Source organism: Choloepus didactylus, chromosome 7, assembly GCF_015220235.1.
Source record: "Choloepus didactylus isolate mChoDid1 chromosome 7, mChoDid1.pri, whole genome shotgun sequence".
In the NCBI taxonomy this organism is placed as follows: domain Eukaryota; kingdom Metazoa; phylum Chordata; class Mammalia; order Pilosa; family Megalonychidae; genus Choloepus; species Choloepus didactylus.
The window spans coordinates 110009816-110025869 of NC_051313.1; the positions used below are offsets into that span (position 1 = coordinate 110009816).

The 16054-nt window shown below is 53.1% G+C and overlaps 1 protein-coding gene across 1 annotated transcript in view; it reads right to left on the bottom strand.

The window, feature by feature from the left end:
• The window catches only part of FOXP4 (forkhead box P4), a 59229-nt gene that overhangs the window by 39389 nt on the left and 3786 nt on the right, over window positions 1-16054 (bottom strand). Inside the window, 1 exon segment of the mRNA XM_037842999.1 lies at window positions 1089-1314. Within this exon segment, the coding sequence (XP_037698927.1) occupies window positions 1089-1298 (210 nt within the window). The 5' untranslated portion in view covers window positions 1299-1314.

Consider the following 16054-nt stretch of genomic DNA (forward strand, 5'->3'; position numbering starts at 1 on the left):
GAGCAGGGCTGGAGGAACTGGGCAGTGCCACAAGGGCTGGGGAAGGTGTGATGGCAATGTGGGTACACACATCTGTGCACACATGATGCAGGGCTGGGGGCACTGGGCAGGGAGGTGTGTGCAGGACTCTGCTTTTCTGCATTCCCAGCAGAGACCCCAAGGGCCAGCACCACCAGCAGTGATTTGAGGGGCAGAGTCAAATAAGAGAAGGAGAATCCCAAAGCCAGGGCTGGCTGGGCCGGTTTTCCTAAACTTGTCAAGCATGATTCTCCCTTTTTCCCAGGTGGGGCAGGGACCTGGGGCCCTTGCTTTGTCATCACCCAACCAGGCTCCCCACCCTAGTGCCTCTCGATCCTCAGAGAGGCTGGTCCTGAACTCCTGAACTCTGCAGTTCAGGGTGGGGAGAATGGGGGTGGAAGAAGGAAGGGGGCACAGACAGGGATTCCCAGTCTGAGCCCTAAAAATGGAGATCTGCCTTTGCCTTCCTCTCTTGGCCTTTTCCCAGCTGCTTTGGCCCCTGGTGGCTGAAAGTTTAATCTCTTCACAGCTTGGATCAGGGACCCAGGCAGAGATGAACGCAGGGAATGTTTTAAAATAAACAAAGTGAAGATAACACAGAAGGCACAGTGCCCCTCTCCCAGCACTGAATGCACTCACATCTAAAGCCTGGGCCGCCCTCCTGGGCCTCTTTAACTTACCAGCTAGTTTACTAGCTGCTGTGCAGCGGGGAGCCCAGATGCCTACCCACCCAAGATGCATCCCCTTAAGCCTGCAATCCTAGGGAAAGGGCTGCCAGGTGTCTATCCTTGCCAGTGTTTCTGGGGCTGCCCCAAGCTCCAGGATCTCAGGCTTTCCTGAGTCCCACTTCTCTCCCTCTGGAACGCTGTGTGTGCTCCCCCAGCCTCAAGGCGGCTATCAGAATGGCATGCCCAGGGCAGGAGGATCCTTGGAGGCTGGACCTTCTCAAGAACGTCAAAGTGAGGCTGCCTGGTGGGGAGCAGCAGTACCCTGGTCGCCTGGCTGGAGTGGGATGATGCCTGTCAGGATCCTCTTCTCCCCGGAGGCCAGGGAGGGGCGCCGGCTCCTACCTGTTGCTGCTGGAAGTGCAGCAGCTCCGCAGGACTCATCTCGCCGTTGCTGTCTGCGCCTGCCGCAGCTTCCCTGCCCGCACCGCTTCCGGCTGTGCCTGCAGCCCCAGCCCCGCCGCTGCCGCCATCAGCCTGCCCGGAAAGGCTGCCCACGCCGTTCTGACCAGACGGAGCCGACCTGATTGTCTCCGAGGCGGATTCCACCATCATGTCGCTCTAGCGGGACCTGGAGGGGAAAGGAGAGACACGGGGGAGGGGCTGAGGCTCGAGGCTGGCCGGGCAGGGCCGGTTCCACCCCGGGCAGCAACCGATGCCCCTCCACATTCGTGCCCCCCGCCCCCAACAACACAGCAACCACCGAATCCCACCGTTCCTGGGGCTTCTCCTCCTGCTCAACTTCCCGGGGACCACTCCTGGGACCCTTCGTGGGGTGCAGTCCCTCCCAACGTCACCCTTCCCCTAGGCCCGGGTGAGGGGCAGCTCCAGACTGAAGCTGACACCGGTGGCCTGCTCCCACTCCCACCTGCCAACCCATTTCTTCAACTTTCAGGACAGTCCCTGCTGGGAGGGGAGGGGGCCCTGCCCCTGCACCACCCCTGCACCACCCCTCCGGGTCCGAAACCTGTTCTGGCCCCGTCCCCCGGGCCTGGGCTTTGGGGGTGTGGGGAATGGTGGCTTGAGCTTGGGGGGCCGAGCAGGGGCAATGCGGGGGCCTACAGGCAGATGAGCTGTTCCCTGGGGTGCCACCATGTTGCTCCCTCACACCTGTTCTGGCCTTGGTGTTGGTTCCCCTCCGTATAGGGAGCTCCCCCACGGCGAGGTCACTACGCTGCACAGAGAAAGACCCTAGTCAATGTTCCTTCAACAGCAAAAATGGCTGCCACTGACCGAGTACATACGGGGCTCCTGGCACGCAGCTGAGCAGAGAGGTGCAGCCAGGGTGTGCGGCGAAGACAGCCAGGCCCGGCTTCTCTCACCTTCCGTTCTAAATCCCTCAGCCCAGTGCCTATCCCAGAGTAGACCCTCAATAAATATGTATTCACTGTCTTTAGGCACCATAATCCCCAATTCAGTGGTGAGAGATCGTTATCATCATCTCAATTTGACAGGTGGAACAATGGAGGGTCTGGAGAGTCAGGGGATTTATCCAAGGTAAAGATGCAAGTGTTTTTTTTTGGCAGAGGGCGGGGCAGTACTAGTCCCCACAGCCTCTCACAGCACGCCTGGAACATCTCCAGAAAGAGAGAGGATATATTTGGGGTGGTCCAGGGCAGCGAGGAGGAGGAGGACGACACCTGAGCATCCCTCCACAGCCCATGGAAGTTCTGGTGTCTCAGGGGCTTGAACACACAGACTGTGATGAAGATGCGAGGACCTTTAGTTTAGTATGCCAAGCTGTTCTCAAATTCTGGGGTGTCCCCAACTACCCCAGAGCCATGGCTCCTTGAGAGGAACATGGATTTCAGTCAACAGGACATGGTTGGTGTCCACCATTGCCCTTCGGCATGCTTCTTAGACTCCCTGCACTTCAGTTTCCTTGTCTGTAGAACAGAAGCTTCAACAAGTCCTCAGAGTAAATAAAACAGCAAATGCAAAGATGAGCAGAGTAAGCTCCAGTAAGCATCAGCCGCTTTTCCACCTGCCCTAATTGTAGAGAGGGGGACTCTGAGGCTCAGAGAGATCAAAGACTTGGCCCAGATCACACAGGGATCATCGAGGGGCAAAAGCCACACGAGCTGCCAGCAAAGCCCGTGGGAGCCAGCCCAGTGTTCTCTCTTCTCTTCTTGACTGCCTTTTGGCCTAAGCAAAAGCCTTGACCTGAAAGGCTGTGAGGACTGCACAGGTTAAAGACTGATTTGTTATATTCCTAGTTCCTTCCCAGATGGCAGATCCCAAGAGTGTACTCCCCCCCCCCACCCCCGCCCAGTTCCCTCCTCTCACTCAGGAGAACTCTTTCCCTCACTGTACCGGGCTACTTGCCCTGTTTTTATTCCTGTTGAAAGCAGACAGGGGAGGAGTGAGAGGACTGTGAAAGGCAGGAGTGTATGGGGAGCCCACTGGTTCACGCGTGTGCCCCATCACCGCTCCTGTGGCCCTCTCCGCCCATGACTCCGGGTGTCCCTGCTCCCCCCACCCTCTCAACTGCGGCTCCTGCTCCTGGGTTCTGAGAGGAGCTGAGCCAGGGGCAAGGGTGAGGATGGGGGTGATGGTTTGGAAGAGATTGAGCACTCAGTCTAAGGCCTTAATGGCTGTGTCAGCCTAAGGGCCAGTGGCTGCCTCATGATGGATGGGGTGGGCACCATCCTCCACCCGCCAGAGCACAGGGCTCCAGTCCCCTCCCCACAACCACCCACCCACCCTGGGCCTCTCCAGCAGCCTACTGGGCCCGGAGCACCTTCTTTCACTCAGGCCTGGGTCTCAGCCACGTGAGGGGGGCGGGGAGACAGTAGGGACCTACACTGGCCTCCTTCTCCCTCAACTCTGGCCCTACTGGGAGTGGAGAACAGCTGCCCATTCTGATTCCAAGTCTAGCTTCTCTGAGATCTGAGAACTCCGGGGCCCTGGGGGACAAAGACAGAGCCTCCTCCGGGTGGGTGGGGAGGGAGGGGGGTGGTATATACACAGCAGAAAGGAAAGAGAATCCAGCAGAAAGGAGTGTTTCCCCCACCCCCCAAACCTCACATACACGCCATAAAGTTATCGTTTAGACAGCAAGTTTGGAAAAAGGGAGAAAAAAGGAAGGAGGAGGATGCAAACAGAGGTGTCCCTTTCTTTCCCGTCTTTTTATTTGGGGGGGGGGTTACAGAGCGACACCCAGTGAACAACATAATTGCTGCAATGTGGTGTGTAATAATAGCTATTCAAGGGCTGATCATTCATATTAAACAGGGTGAAGCAAGCCTCTCATTTGCATGCTTGAGATTATATGCATTTGAAAAGTCATTTCCGCAGGGTGTATGAATGGCATTAATTCCCATGTGGCATGCTCTGCCCACTCCCGGGGACTTTGCCCTGCTGACACACACCCATATATCTCCTCCAGGCTCCCACCCGCCCACCTACATCTCCCTCCAAACCTGCATGGCAGGTGCTCCTAGGCAATCTCTGCACCCTCACCTCTGCCCTCCAAGGATGAGAAAGAAGCCTCACATGCCTCCTGCCTGCCTCTCCATGGGGTTCCCTGCACTGTGGGCAAGCAAGCCTGGGGTGCCTGAGGCCCAGCCAGCTAGGAATGGGGTGAGCTGAACTGCTGGGGGAAGGCCTGGCTATCAGCACCCTGTAACTAAACTGGCATGGGGAGAGGGAAGGAAGCCAGTGGCCACTGGAGCCTGGATCCTAGCTACGGAAGAAGGCAGTGACCCAGACACCAGGTGGCCTGGACCCCAGCCTTAGCCCAGTCACAATCCAACTGTGAATCTTTTGCTTTCTTTCTCTGGGTCTCAATTTCCCCATCTACATGGAGAGATGGTGTTGAATGTCTCTTCTGGCTTGGGAGCTCCAGAAGTAAAAATCCCTAGACAGGAAGCCACAGTGATCCAGTGGCTGGTGGGAGTCACGGAGTGTACATTTGGGTTACAGCTGTGGCCCCTTTCCCAAAGGGCTCCACCCAACATTGACCTGAGTTGCCTGCGCCGTACTGGGGTGCACCCTCCAGGAGCACCCTCTTCCCTGCACACAGTGGTCCTTCTACTCTCTCCACACACTCCACCCTCCCAATCCAGTCACCCTTTTTCTCAACAAAGCAGTGAGCACCTGCAGAAGAAAAGGGGAAAAACTCTGAGAATCAGGCCATCTGGTTTCAAGGCCCAGCTGTGTGACCTTGGGCAAGTGGCAACCCCTTTTTCTTCTTTACAACACATAAAGACGGGAGATCAGAAGGGTCTTCTAGGATTGCTAAAACTGGCAGCTCTCATCTCCCACCCCAGCCTTCCCAGACCACTTTCCTACAATGTGTTTGGGGGACAGGGGAGGACATGGAGGCTGGGCCATCTTGGGTCGTCCGGGATTTCTGGGTGGCCCTCTGGGCTCGTCCTAGTCTCCTATCCCTCCGGGTTCCCCTTGGAGGAGCCAAAGCACCTCAGAGTCTTCTGCCAGGACCCAAGGCTCTTGCAGACACCATTCGAAGGAAGGAAGCTGGGTCAAAGCCGCAGCCGCCTCTTCCGCTCTAGGGGAGTCTGCGGGCCGCTGGGGGCTCCCACTTCCCCTCCAGGCTCCTGGTCCTTCGAAGAACCCGCGCGGCCGCGCAACGAAGGGCACCCTCGGAGCTAACCCGGGCCCGCCCCGACCACTCCTGACAGGAAGTGACGAGAGCCACTTACCCTGGGGCCAAAGGGGGACCCCACGGGCTGGGGTGCTTGTGGGGGAAGAGAAACGAGACGGGGAGCCCCACACGTGGAGAAACCTTTTGTGCCTTTTCGCGGGCCCAGATGGCGAAGGGAGTATTAATTACCGTAGCTTTTTAATTAACAATCACTTAATCTGAGCCGTAACATTTGCCACGACACCCTGCGCCTCGCCGCGAACCCGCGCCGCCCGCCTTGCCAACTCATCAATTAATTTTTATTGACGTTTTCTTCCCCAAACAGGCACAATACCAGGGTTTTCCAATTAACACCTCCGCGATCTCTAATTAGTGCAATTAACAGACTGATGGCTGCCCGGAGTTTACCCGCGAGGGAGGGAAGGAGGAAGGGAGGGAGAGGCGGAGTAGCCCCCAGCGCGCTCCCGGGGCGCGCGCCCCACAGGGCGCACACGTCCGCGCGCACAGCTAGAGATGGGGCGCCTCCTCACCCCTCCCCAGCTCATAAGGGAGCACGCGGGCGGGAGCGCGACCAAAAGCAACCTGTACCCACAGCAATAGTGGTGCCTGGAGTTGAAATAAGGAGACGCGTTTCCAGTTCTCCGGAAGTCTATAATCTAAAGGGAGAGACAGCACAGGCACAGAACATGCCCTCACTGAGGGCCTGAGACCAGAAGTTGGGAAACCTGGCCTCTTCTATCCCCCACTTGACAAATGGGTAAATTAATTCCCCCTTTTAGCCACCCTTTTCTCATCTGTAAAATGGGGAGAACTGGACTAGATGTGATCTATTTATAGCTTATACCCCTATCAACTTCAAAGAAAGATTAGGAAGCAGATGGTAATAAAATACAGATGTAAACTTAAGATATCATGGGGGAGAGGGGAGAGTAGAAGGAGGGGGAAGAAATGCACCAAAACCTTAAGCCAGGGGATCTCAAACTTGAGCACATCAGACTGACCTGGTGGGCCTGTGAAAATACAGACTGCCGGGTCCCAACCCCTGAGTTTCTGATTCAGTGTGTCTGGAAGGGGCCAGAGGATATGCATTCACAAAAATTCCCAGGTGATGCTGATGCTGCTTGTCCAGGAACACACTTTGAGAGGTAATAGGGCCCCAAAGGACAAACCCTGACTTGACTTTATGGCTGAAACTAGGTGATCAATCTCCAAGGCCATTCATTTATTCAACATGTTAAGTGCCTGATTAAGCTAAGCACGGAGGATCTACAGGAAAATGAAATGAGGTTCCTGCCCTCTGCAGGCTTACAAAACGCAAACAAGCACAAATGCAAACTGTCCTTGATGCTTTGAGGGCCGTGGAGAAAAGACACAGCAAGGGCAACCTGGTAATAATGGAGAGGCTCCCCCAACTCCTTTTTGTTTTTGAAATCAGGCATTTGTCTCTTTGAAAGTTTAGCCATGAATGATTCTTCTCCCTCTTCCAATGGCTGGCAGGAGTTTATTTCACCAGCAATGAAACTTCGTTCATTTATTGGTCCAACAAATATTTATTAAGCACCTACATTGTTCCAGGCTGAGTATGTAGAGCTGAATCGAACAGGGCTCAGGCCCCAATCTCATGAAGCTTACATTCCCACGAGGGGTCAGACAATACATAAATAAATAAGTTCAAATTAGACACATTCTATGGAGGATGAGTACAGGGAACATACAAGGGGATCTAATTCAAGCGCAGGGGAGGGGGCCTTCTTTTTGGGAAAAGGCATTCATGCTTAGATATGAAGGGTATATAGGTACTGACCAGGCAAAGTATACATCGGAGGGAGGGGGAACAGCACAGACAAACGCCCCTAGTCTGCAAACGAGAGGTCACCAGATTCCGACTCTTCCAGAGATAAAAGTCTTTGAAATTACACAATTCCAGATGATATAAAAAGACACAAAAGTGGGGACTCGAGTGTGAGGATGCTGTCTATTTCGTTCTCCCTCTTTTCAGTCACACTGCTTTTGGGTCCGACTTGGGTCAAGGGACATAAAGCAAAGGACCTTTTAGAGCGATGAGCGCTGTCCCTACACCTGCCCAAAGGATGCTTCTCAGTCAGTCAGCACAAGGTTCGGGAACCACCCTCACCATTCAGCTCTGGACCCCAGAGGTCCACTGGCTTCAGGCTGCCAGGTGAGGGGAGGGCTCTAGGGCAGCAGCTTAGCCAACCACTTATTCGCCAACCTACCTGCAGACCCTCCCTGGCTTCTTACTATCTTTGTTACATTGAGCAGTGAGATCACCAGTCTCAGCCTCCGTTTCCTTGTTTCCTTATCTGTAAAGTGGAACTAATACCAGTAAGCCTTTGCTATAGGATTGCTGGGATAGCAAATAAAACACAATGCATGAAGAAGGCCTTCGGAGAAGAGTAGTTACTATAATGATGGGGGCTCAAAAAAGTCCTGCTATAACCCAACTCTGAGTGGGATATGGTGTGAAAATTGATCTCATCTCTCTCAGCCCTTGCTTCAGCACTTGAGGAAACTGAGGTAGGATCTGAGGGTTAGAGTATCCCTGTAGCTCCAAAATAGGTCCTGAAGCCAGGGACCTGGAAGACACATGATTAGCTGGCTCTCTGATCAGGCCAGTAGAGTCTCTCCACAAGCAGATGGGGCTGAGTTCCAGAAGTTTAATCCCTCTCCCACTCCCTGTCCCCTGCACTCTGGGACTCTCCCAGTTTCAGTCAGAGGTTGGCACCCCAGGTTTCCCTCCCCATTTCCAACCCTACCCGGATGCTGGGCCTGAGATTCTTCCCAAGGGACTTCTGACACCCTAGGAGCCAAGTGCCCCAACTCTATAGCCCATTCAAGGCCTCTTCATAGCACAAAAGTTCAGGAATCTGGGCCTAGCACAGAGAGGCAGGGTGAGGACATCCTACATAAAAAGTTGCAGCAAGCCTCTGATTTGGAAGATGAGCCACCCCACCATCCTGTGCTGTCTGTTTCAGGTTCTCTCCCAAGTTTCAATCTTAGCAGAAAATTTTGAAGAAAAAAAAGTATAAAGAAAAAAATAAATAGTATCCATAATTCTACCACCCAGAGATAACTCCCTTGCTAGTCTTTTGGCATCTATCTTTCCCGTCAGTCTCATTTTCACTCTCTGTTGGCATATAAACATTTTAAAAAAGGAAATTGGGGTCATAATCTATACATAGTTTGAATTTTACTATTTTCCCATTCACCATTTACTATCAAACGCATTTCCATGATATTTTCCATAACATTGATTATTTCAGGCAACAATGCCCAAATGGGGTGCACATTCCAGAATTTATTATAGCCAGTCCCCTAGAGGTGGACATACAGGCTGTTATCTATTTTTTACTATAACTCTACAATGAATACCCGTGTACAAACAGGATACTCTGCATTTTTTGATTACTTGCTTAGGGTACATTTCTAGAAGCTAGAATACCCTGGTCAAATGGTAAGCATATTTTTAAGACCCTGATACATACATCCCCTAAGTGATGTCCAGAACACTTGTACCAATGGCGCCCTTCCTTCAGCAGGTCTCAGAAGATCCCCAAGCCCCTCTCCTTTTTGGTGACTTCCCTCCTTTCTCTTCTTCCGTACATTTTCAGATCCCTTTTTATGCACTCAAGACCCAGTACTCCAGAATTTGTCAAGTGTGTGTGTTTACAAGGTAGATAGCTGGGTATGGGGCCTTCCTTGCAACCGACATAGAGCACAGCGGATACCTGGATCTGGGGAGACAGGGTTGCATAAAACACAGCCCCTGCTTTTGGGGAGCTTACAATTTGCTGGAAGAGAAAGGAAGACAGACTGGCAAACACACTGGCTTACTTGCCTATACATCAGAATCACCTGTGAAGTGTTTAAAAAATAAAAAAAATCAGCGCCTGGGCCCCTACCCAAGATCAACTGAATCAGATTCTCAGGCGATTGGGACCCAGGTACATACATTTTTTTCTGTTTTTGTTTTTCAAACTTTTTATGTTGAAATGCTTTCAAGCTTACAGGACAGTTTCAAAAGTAATACGAACCCCATACAGATAGCTCCAATGTACCCCTGTTCCCACAGGTACCCCGATCCACTGATACTGACATTTCACAGATATTTTTTAAAGCTTTCCTGAGTGATTAGAAACTTCAAGTACTGCCAGGGTTGAGAACTTCTGCCCTACCAGCGTACACACACAACTTGACAAATGCTTTGTTAGATACACACTGGAGGCTATGGGAGCCTAGAAGGGAACAATCAAGCTGGAGCTGGGGGTGCTCTGGGAGAACTTCCTGTAGGAGGTGACTTCTGAGTCGAGTCTTAAGGAAGTGAGGCCTCAGCACACAATTTGTGAATGTATTTTATTCTTAATAACCACCAATTCCACTCAGAATCTTTGAAAGTCCTTTCCCATACCCTTTCACCTCCCCTCTCCACACAACCTCAAGCTCACTTCGACAGACGAAGGAATCACACTTCAAAGACGCCAGGTGACTTGATGAGGCCACCTGGCTGCTAAAGTGGCTGAGTCTAACTGACTCACAAACCAGTGCTCCACCCCAATGCCACATCAGAGGTGGCAAGGCCTAGAGGGGGTGGGGGGTCACTCTGGAATTTCCCTGGAATCTAAACCTCTTTTCATGCCCCTCCACCCTACCCCACCCCAGTTCACCGCTCCTTGGCCGCAGCCCCAAAATACTCCCACGGGGCCCTGGCAAGGTGGTCTCCTCAACACCCCTTCCTTGTACCATGACCAAAAGAAAGAATTAACAATAAGGAGGAAAAAAATAGAAAGAAAGAAAAGAAAGAGAACCAAAGATCCCACTCCATCTCATTAAGAAAGTAAACATAAGAGCCATCTAAGTGTCTAATTAAGCTTCTAATTAGTCCCTGCTTGTTACTAATGCAAATTAGATTACTCCGCTTAACTACAGCATGTCCACAACACCCTTGTTAATTGCGGCCTTTTGAAATTAAATTACTCCCTAATTAGCATATCAAAGCCATTGATTCGGAGCTGGGAGAGATGAGGGCAAGAGGAGCCGAATGCCAAGTTTGGTTAATCAGAGACGGCTAATTAAATAGTGACGTCTTACGTGGGGGGCCTGCTGGCTAAGGGATGGAGGCACCTCGCCCAGGGCCTGAGGGACCATCTGGAGCCTGGTTTTGTTGGTGCCCTTGGCACCAGGGGGCTCCCGTGGGCACAGGAAGGGCTCCAGCCAGTCTGGCCCTCCCTGGGGCGTAGGCTGCCCTGCGCAGACGGCCCCTGCCATGCCCTGTCCCCTTTGTCTCCCCTGGTGATTCCTTGGCATGGTATCACAGGGATCTTAGGGACCAATTCAAGGGCATCCAAGACACATCCACAAATATGCAAAGTTATATACTACTCCTGTGACATCTCCGTGTTCCAAGATGAGTTCCAGAGCGTGACTTCTGCCTCCCACTCTGTCATTCGCTAGCCCTCACCTGTGAAAGTTCAGGAGGGTGGGACATGCCCGATATCAGCTCCAACTCTGGCCCCTCATCTGCTCTGAGATGCTCTGCTGGGTCCTGACGTTCAGCTCCACCCTCTGCTAGACCGGCAGCCCCAACTTCTGCCAGTCCCCCAGCGCAGCACTGGGAGGAAAAACTGAGCAGTTCTAGCAGAGGGAATTCGGAGGGCCAGGACTCTTGACAAAACTCCAGCTGAGTGCCTTCTGTGGGCCAAGGGCTTTCCCACTGTATGCCATTTAATTTTCACCAAAACAGCCATGTGAGGTAGGAACAATAATGTCTATTTGCAGATGAAGAAACTAAGGCTTGCAGGAGGGCAGCGGGTCATTGAGCTTCTGCACTTTGGCCACGTCTAGAGCAATCCTAGGTGGAGAGGATGAGGAGAGCTGGCTGAAAACTGAGACCCAGACCAGTGTTTCCTTGCTCCAGGTCACCAGACACCTTCCTGACCTTAAAAGAGAATACGTTTGGGAAGGGGAGGCAGGTAAAGGACGATGACTTTCACAGAGGCACTCATCTGGGCAGGGGTGGGCTAGTTTCAGCTGGAACAGGCCCCTGGAGACACACATCCTATAACTCCCTCCATGGCAAGAAGGAAAAAAATCTCCACCATCATCATCAGTTCTTTAGCAGCTGTGTGGGAATCAGGGTTGGGTCAGGGTGTCCTTCAAGGTCCTCTCTGAGCTCTTGCACAGACCCTGTCGAGTGTCTCAGACAACTCCCACCTCCTAGCTAGATTTTCTCTGAAGAATATTGAGGACAGGGGAAATCACCATGAAGGTGTTGCTAACTCAAATGCCCTCAGGTGCTAAGTAGGCCACCTAGGAGACCAGGTGGGAAGTCCCAGCTGGGCTCAGTCCCAGTCCATCCTTACTCCCCAAGAAATGCAGGCCCAGTGATGAGAGGACTTGGGTTTTTTCAAAAGTAGCCAAAGTGGGGATATTTATGTAAAATTTGCCATTGCAATGAACTTTGACGGGTCAACAAAACTCATTAGGGTGAAGTTAATAAATTTGTGACCTCAGCCTCTATGGCCAGCATTCAGGAGAAGCAGTTTCCAGTTAGCTGTGTGACTCTGAGCAAGTCACATCACCTCTCTGGGCCTGGATCCCTCACCAGTCAAACTACCTGGAGAATCTCTCAGAGCTGTTGTGAGGATCAGAACAAGGAAGTATGTAAGGGAGCGCAGCACAATTCCTCAGGGTCTGCTGACCACCTATTCTCACCTGTACCTGCCACAGTCTCTTCCCAGATTCCCTAACTGGGATGCCCTGTAGAACCTTCCTCCCCATCTTCCAGGAAGGGGGCAAAGCCAGGGCTTCTAAGCATCTAGGAAACACTGAGGTATTATTCCTGCAGACGTCTGAACTGGCTGCTGGGCAGCTGGAAGGTACGATATACCAATGCTCTCTGCCCCTACCTTTAACAGATCTGCTCCTAAATGACTCTAATTTTTTTAAAAAAGGAATTTTTACAAGAACAAAATCCTAATGGCTGATAAGTCCCTAACCTGGGACTCAATGCTGCCCTCCCTCAACTAGGGTGTCTGTGTGTGTGTGTGTGTGTGTGGCGGGGGGTGGGTGAGGGTGTGGGGGTGTGGTGCAGAATGAGGGTGATGAGAGGAGACTCTAAGGATTCTGTCCCCAGCTCTCCCTCCCTCAATCTTCCCCAAGTTTCTCACTTGCAGCCCCTAGAGCACACAAGGTCAGGGTCAGAACCAAATTTCCAACAGGCAAAGTTTTGTTTATTTAAGGAAGGAACAAACAGGGTGGGGGGGGTGGCTCACCACCACCACCCACAGCCCAGGAAGGGGGGATCGCAGTGCCCCCCACAGAGATCCATCCAAAGGGACCCAGTGCAGTGATTTTATTTTAGAAAATGAATGAAATTAAAAGCAAGGCAGAAAAAAGAAATGGTGGGGGGAGGGGAGGCTATCCTGGGGTGGGGTGGGGAGAACTGCAGTGCACTAGGGCCAAGCCACAGTCTGCCGCACTGAGCTCTCTCTCCCAATGAGATTCAATTAATTGATAACAAGAGGCATCAAATTAATTTCTGGAGGATGTGAGATTCCGATGAAGGGAAATCTCTATGATGGGGATCCGGGAGGAGGGGGCCGGTAGCTCCCCTTCTAATCAGGCTCAGCTGCCTAATTGGGAAGGAGGAGACTCTCCTGGGCCCCCGAGGCCCCTACCCAGTGCTCCACAGTGCCCCGGATGGGAAGGGCCCTCACAGGCAACAGGCTCCTGCGGGTGGTTGGAACAAAGTGGGTGTATATTGAGACCTTCTGGTCACTTCTCACGTTGTGCCCAAGCGCAGCTGCAGGGAGGGCAGGAAAAACCAGGGAGAGGGGACGGTGGGTGCTCCCTTACCAACTGGACGGTTAGGAAAGCCGAGGCCCAAAGAGGAGTTACATCTAAAATCACACAGCAATTAGAAAGTTGGCAACAATGCTCCCTCCCAGCCAGGGATGGGGAAGCCGGGGAAGCCAGGGTGTACTCTGTGTGTCCTGACCCTGTATACCACCCAAACCCTGAAGTCATCCCTCAGCAGAGAGAGTGTAGCCCATGGCACGAGAAGCCCTCCCCTGTGGCTAAAAGGCAAAGGCCACACAGCCCCAGCCTACCCCTCTTCCATCTTTCCCTGAACCCGAAGTCCCCCCTGCACCCCCGGCATTTTCTCAGCGCTCTGAAGAGGGCCACAGATACCTGCTCTGCCTCCCGGAGCTCAGGATTCAGAGATCAAGGAGCTTCCCACAACTCACAAACACAGACGCGCTCCCGATGGCTCAGGGAAATGCTGGCCAGGCGGCAAACCCAAGGCGAGCGCGCCCCGTTTAGAAAGGATGGACGGACAGCTCTTGCTCTCCGCGGAAATCCCGGAGGCTTCCTAGAGGAAGGATTCTCCCAGTAGACTAACTCTGCTCCCTCAACACGGCCGGATGGTCAGAAGCGCCCCCAGCTCCCATCCAGAGACGCGGAAGACAGGCGCATCGCCTCCCAAGCGGTTACAGCAGGCGCCCCCCTCCGGGTCTCCGGGAAATCTTGACGTTCCTTCTCTCACCAAAATACTCCTCAGCCGGCGCTCTTTCCTTTTGCCGGTGCCCATCCGAGCAGGGAACCCCTGAAGGAAAGGAGGAGGTACCTACCCTCTTTAGGACCAACTTCCTTAGGCTCAGGTCTCCTCGGAATGTGGGCTTGAGAGATGGGGAACCCAACCCGAGGGAGCCCTCCCAGACCTGCTGGACTGAGAAATAGAGAACCGACGCCCCCTCACCGCACCACCCCCAACTTCCCTTAACACGGCGCGGCTCTCCAGAGGGTCTCCCTCTGATGCCGGCTTGCGAGTCAGAATCCGAGCCTGCCCGGGGTCGCCAGTACCCAATTTTTCTGATCAGCGCACCGGTACCTGCTACATTTCTGATTTTCCAAGTTGAAAGCGGAGCCACCTCTTATTGAACCACTTTACCGCGTCCTCCCGCGAGCCCCTGCCACAGTAGGGGCACCACAACGTTTGTGGAATGGGTACGATGATGGGGGCCCGATGATGAGCCACCCTGCCCTCAACACTTACCCACCTTTTGCTGCCCTTCGGAGTTCTGCGTCACTTTCGGCCCCGCCGACCCTGCTTACACTGACAAATGAGAAGAGGGTCGCTATTCTACACACTCGACTTTATTACTAGCCCTCCTTCCCCTTCCCTTGTACCGTAGCCCCGTCAGGTACCATCAGAACCAACCCAAGTGGGAAGGAAACACCATTTATCCTGTCACACACCACCAACCGCCACGCCCCGGATGCGGGACCTGGAGGCTCCAGTTGGGCAGAAGAGGTGGCCCGGAAATGTGGGCAGAACAGGTGGGATTCGGGGCACGAGCCGCAGTGGTGACACCCGGGATTGGGGAGAAGAAAGGCGCAGGGCTGCGCTGGAACGCATGGGAGAGCCCGCAAAAGACCCGGGTTCGAGGAGCAGTCCTGAGAACAGTAATCGAAGGAATGGAGGGCGTCGGACGGCAGCCAGGCCTGAGATGGCTCCCGCGACGCGCCCTGGACGCCCTGACTGCGGCTGACAACTGTCACCCGGTCCAGACGTGCGCCTCTTGTGTCCTGAGCCCTCCCCTTGCAGCTCAGGCCGCTGCGCCCTGAGTCCAGCCTCCGTGCAGCGTCTGCCCGGCGCCATCTCACAAGGCATCCGCAGCCGCAACGTTCCAAAGAAAAAGGGATCCCGCTGCGATCCCCCCAAAGCCGAACTGGCGGTGGGGTGAAGGTGTGCGTTTCCCGGGAGAATCTGGGAAAGCAACCCCGAAGACAGCCAGCAACTTCAGGCTCAAGGGAAGTTTCTTTTTCCTTCTTCGAGATGAATCCAGTAGTAGGATCCCAAACTGGTCTGAGACTGGCTGCCAAAGTTGTCTTAGGCTGTGTAGGCTAGGGTTTCCAAGCCCTAGAAATCTTTTTTTTTTTTTGCAAAGAGGCAAAGAGGGGATGCCAGCCACTTTTTCTCATCTGCATTCTGGGAAAATTCTCTCTCCCATTTATATTCCTCTCCTTGAGCATCTTAGGTGTGCCTGGGGGGCATGCTTAAAATGTGCAGGAAGGAAATGTCAGGTTTTGAACCCAGAACCCTCCCTTAAAGAGGAGTCAGGAAGGGAAGACACTGGAGGGAAGAGCAGAGGCCCAGGCCCTGTGGAGCTTGTAGAGGAGGAGGGTGCAGGTGGCAGCAACTCCCATCCTTTCTTCCTTTCCCACAGAAGTTCAAGCCCCATCGGTACACTGGGAGTCAGAAGCCCCTCATTTTATCCTCTGCTTCGCCAAGTCCCTTCTCCTCTTTGGGCCCCATTTTCCCAACCCATAAATGGAGGTTAATAATTGAGTATCTCCAGCATTCAGTTCACTACGTGGTGTGGCAGTGTTGGGACTCTAATAATAATAAAGGCCACCCCTTGGTCAGTACTGCCATGCACCAGGCACAGTGCTAGTAACTTACATCTGCTCCACCATTCAGCTCCCAAACTGACTCTAATGTGGGAATTATTGACCTACTTTACACTTAAGAAAACTGAGGTTCCAAGAGCTTAATTAAGTTGCCCCTGTCCTAACATTATTGCCAAGTATGTTCTGTCCTGGAGAGGCCCGATTTCCTTGCCTTCGGTTCCAGAGTTCCAGAACCAAGTCTGACTTCTGGAACTGAGTTCAAGGAAGCCATTTC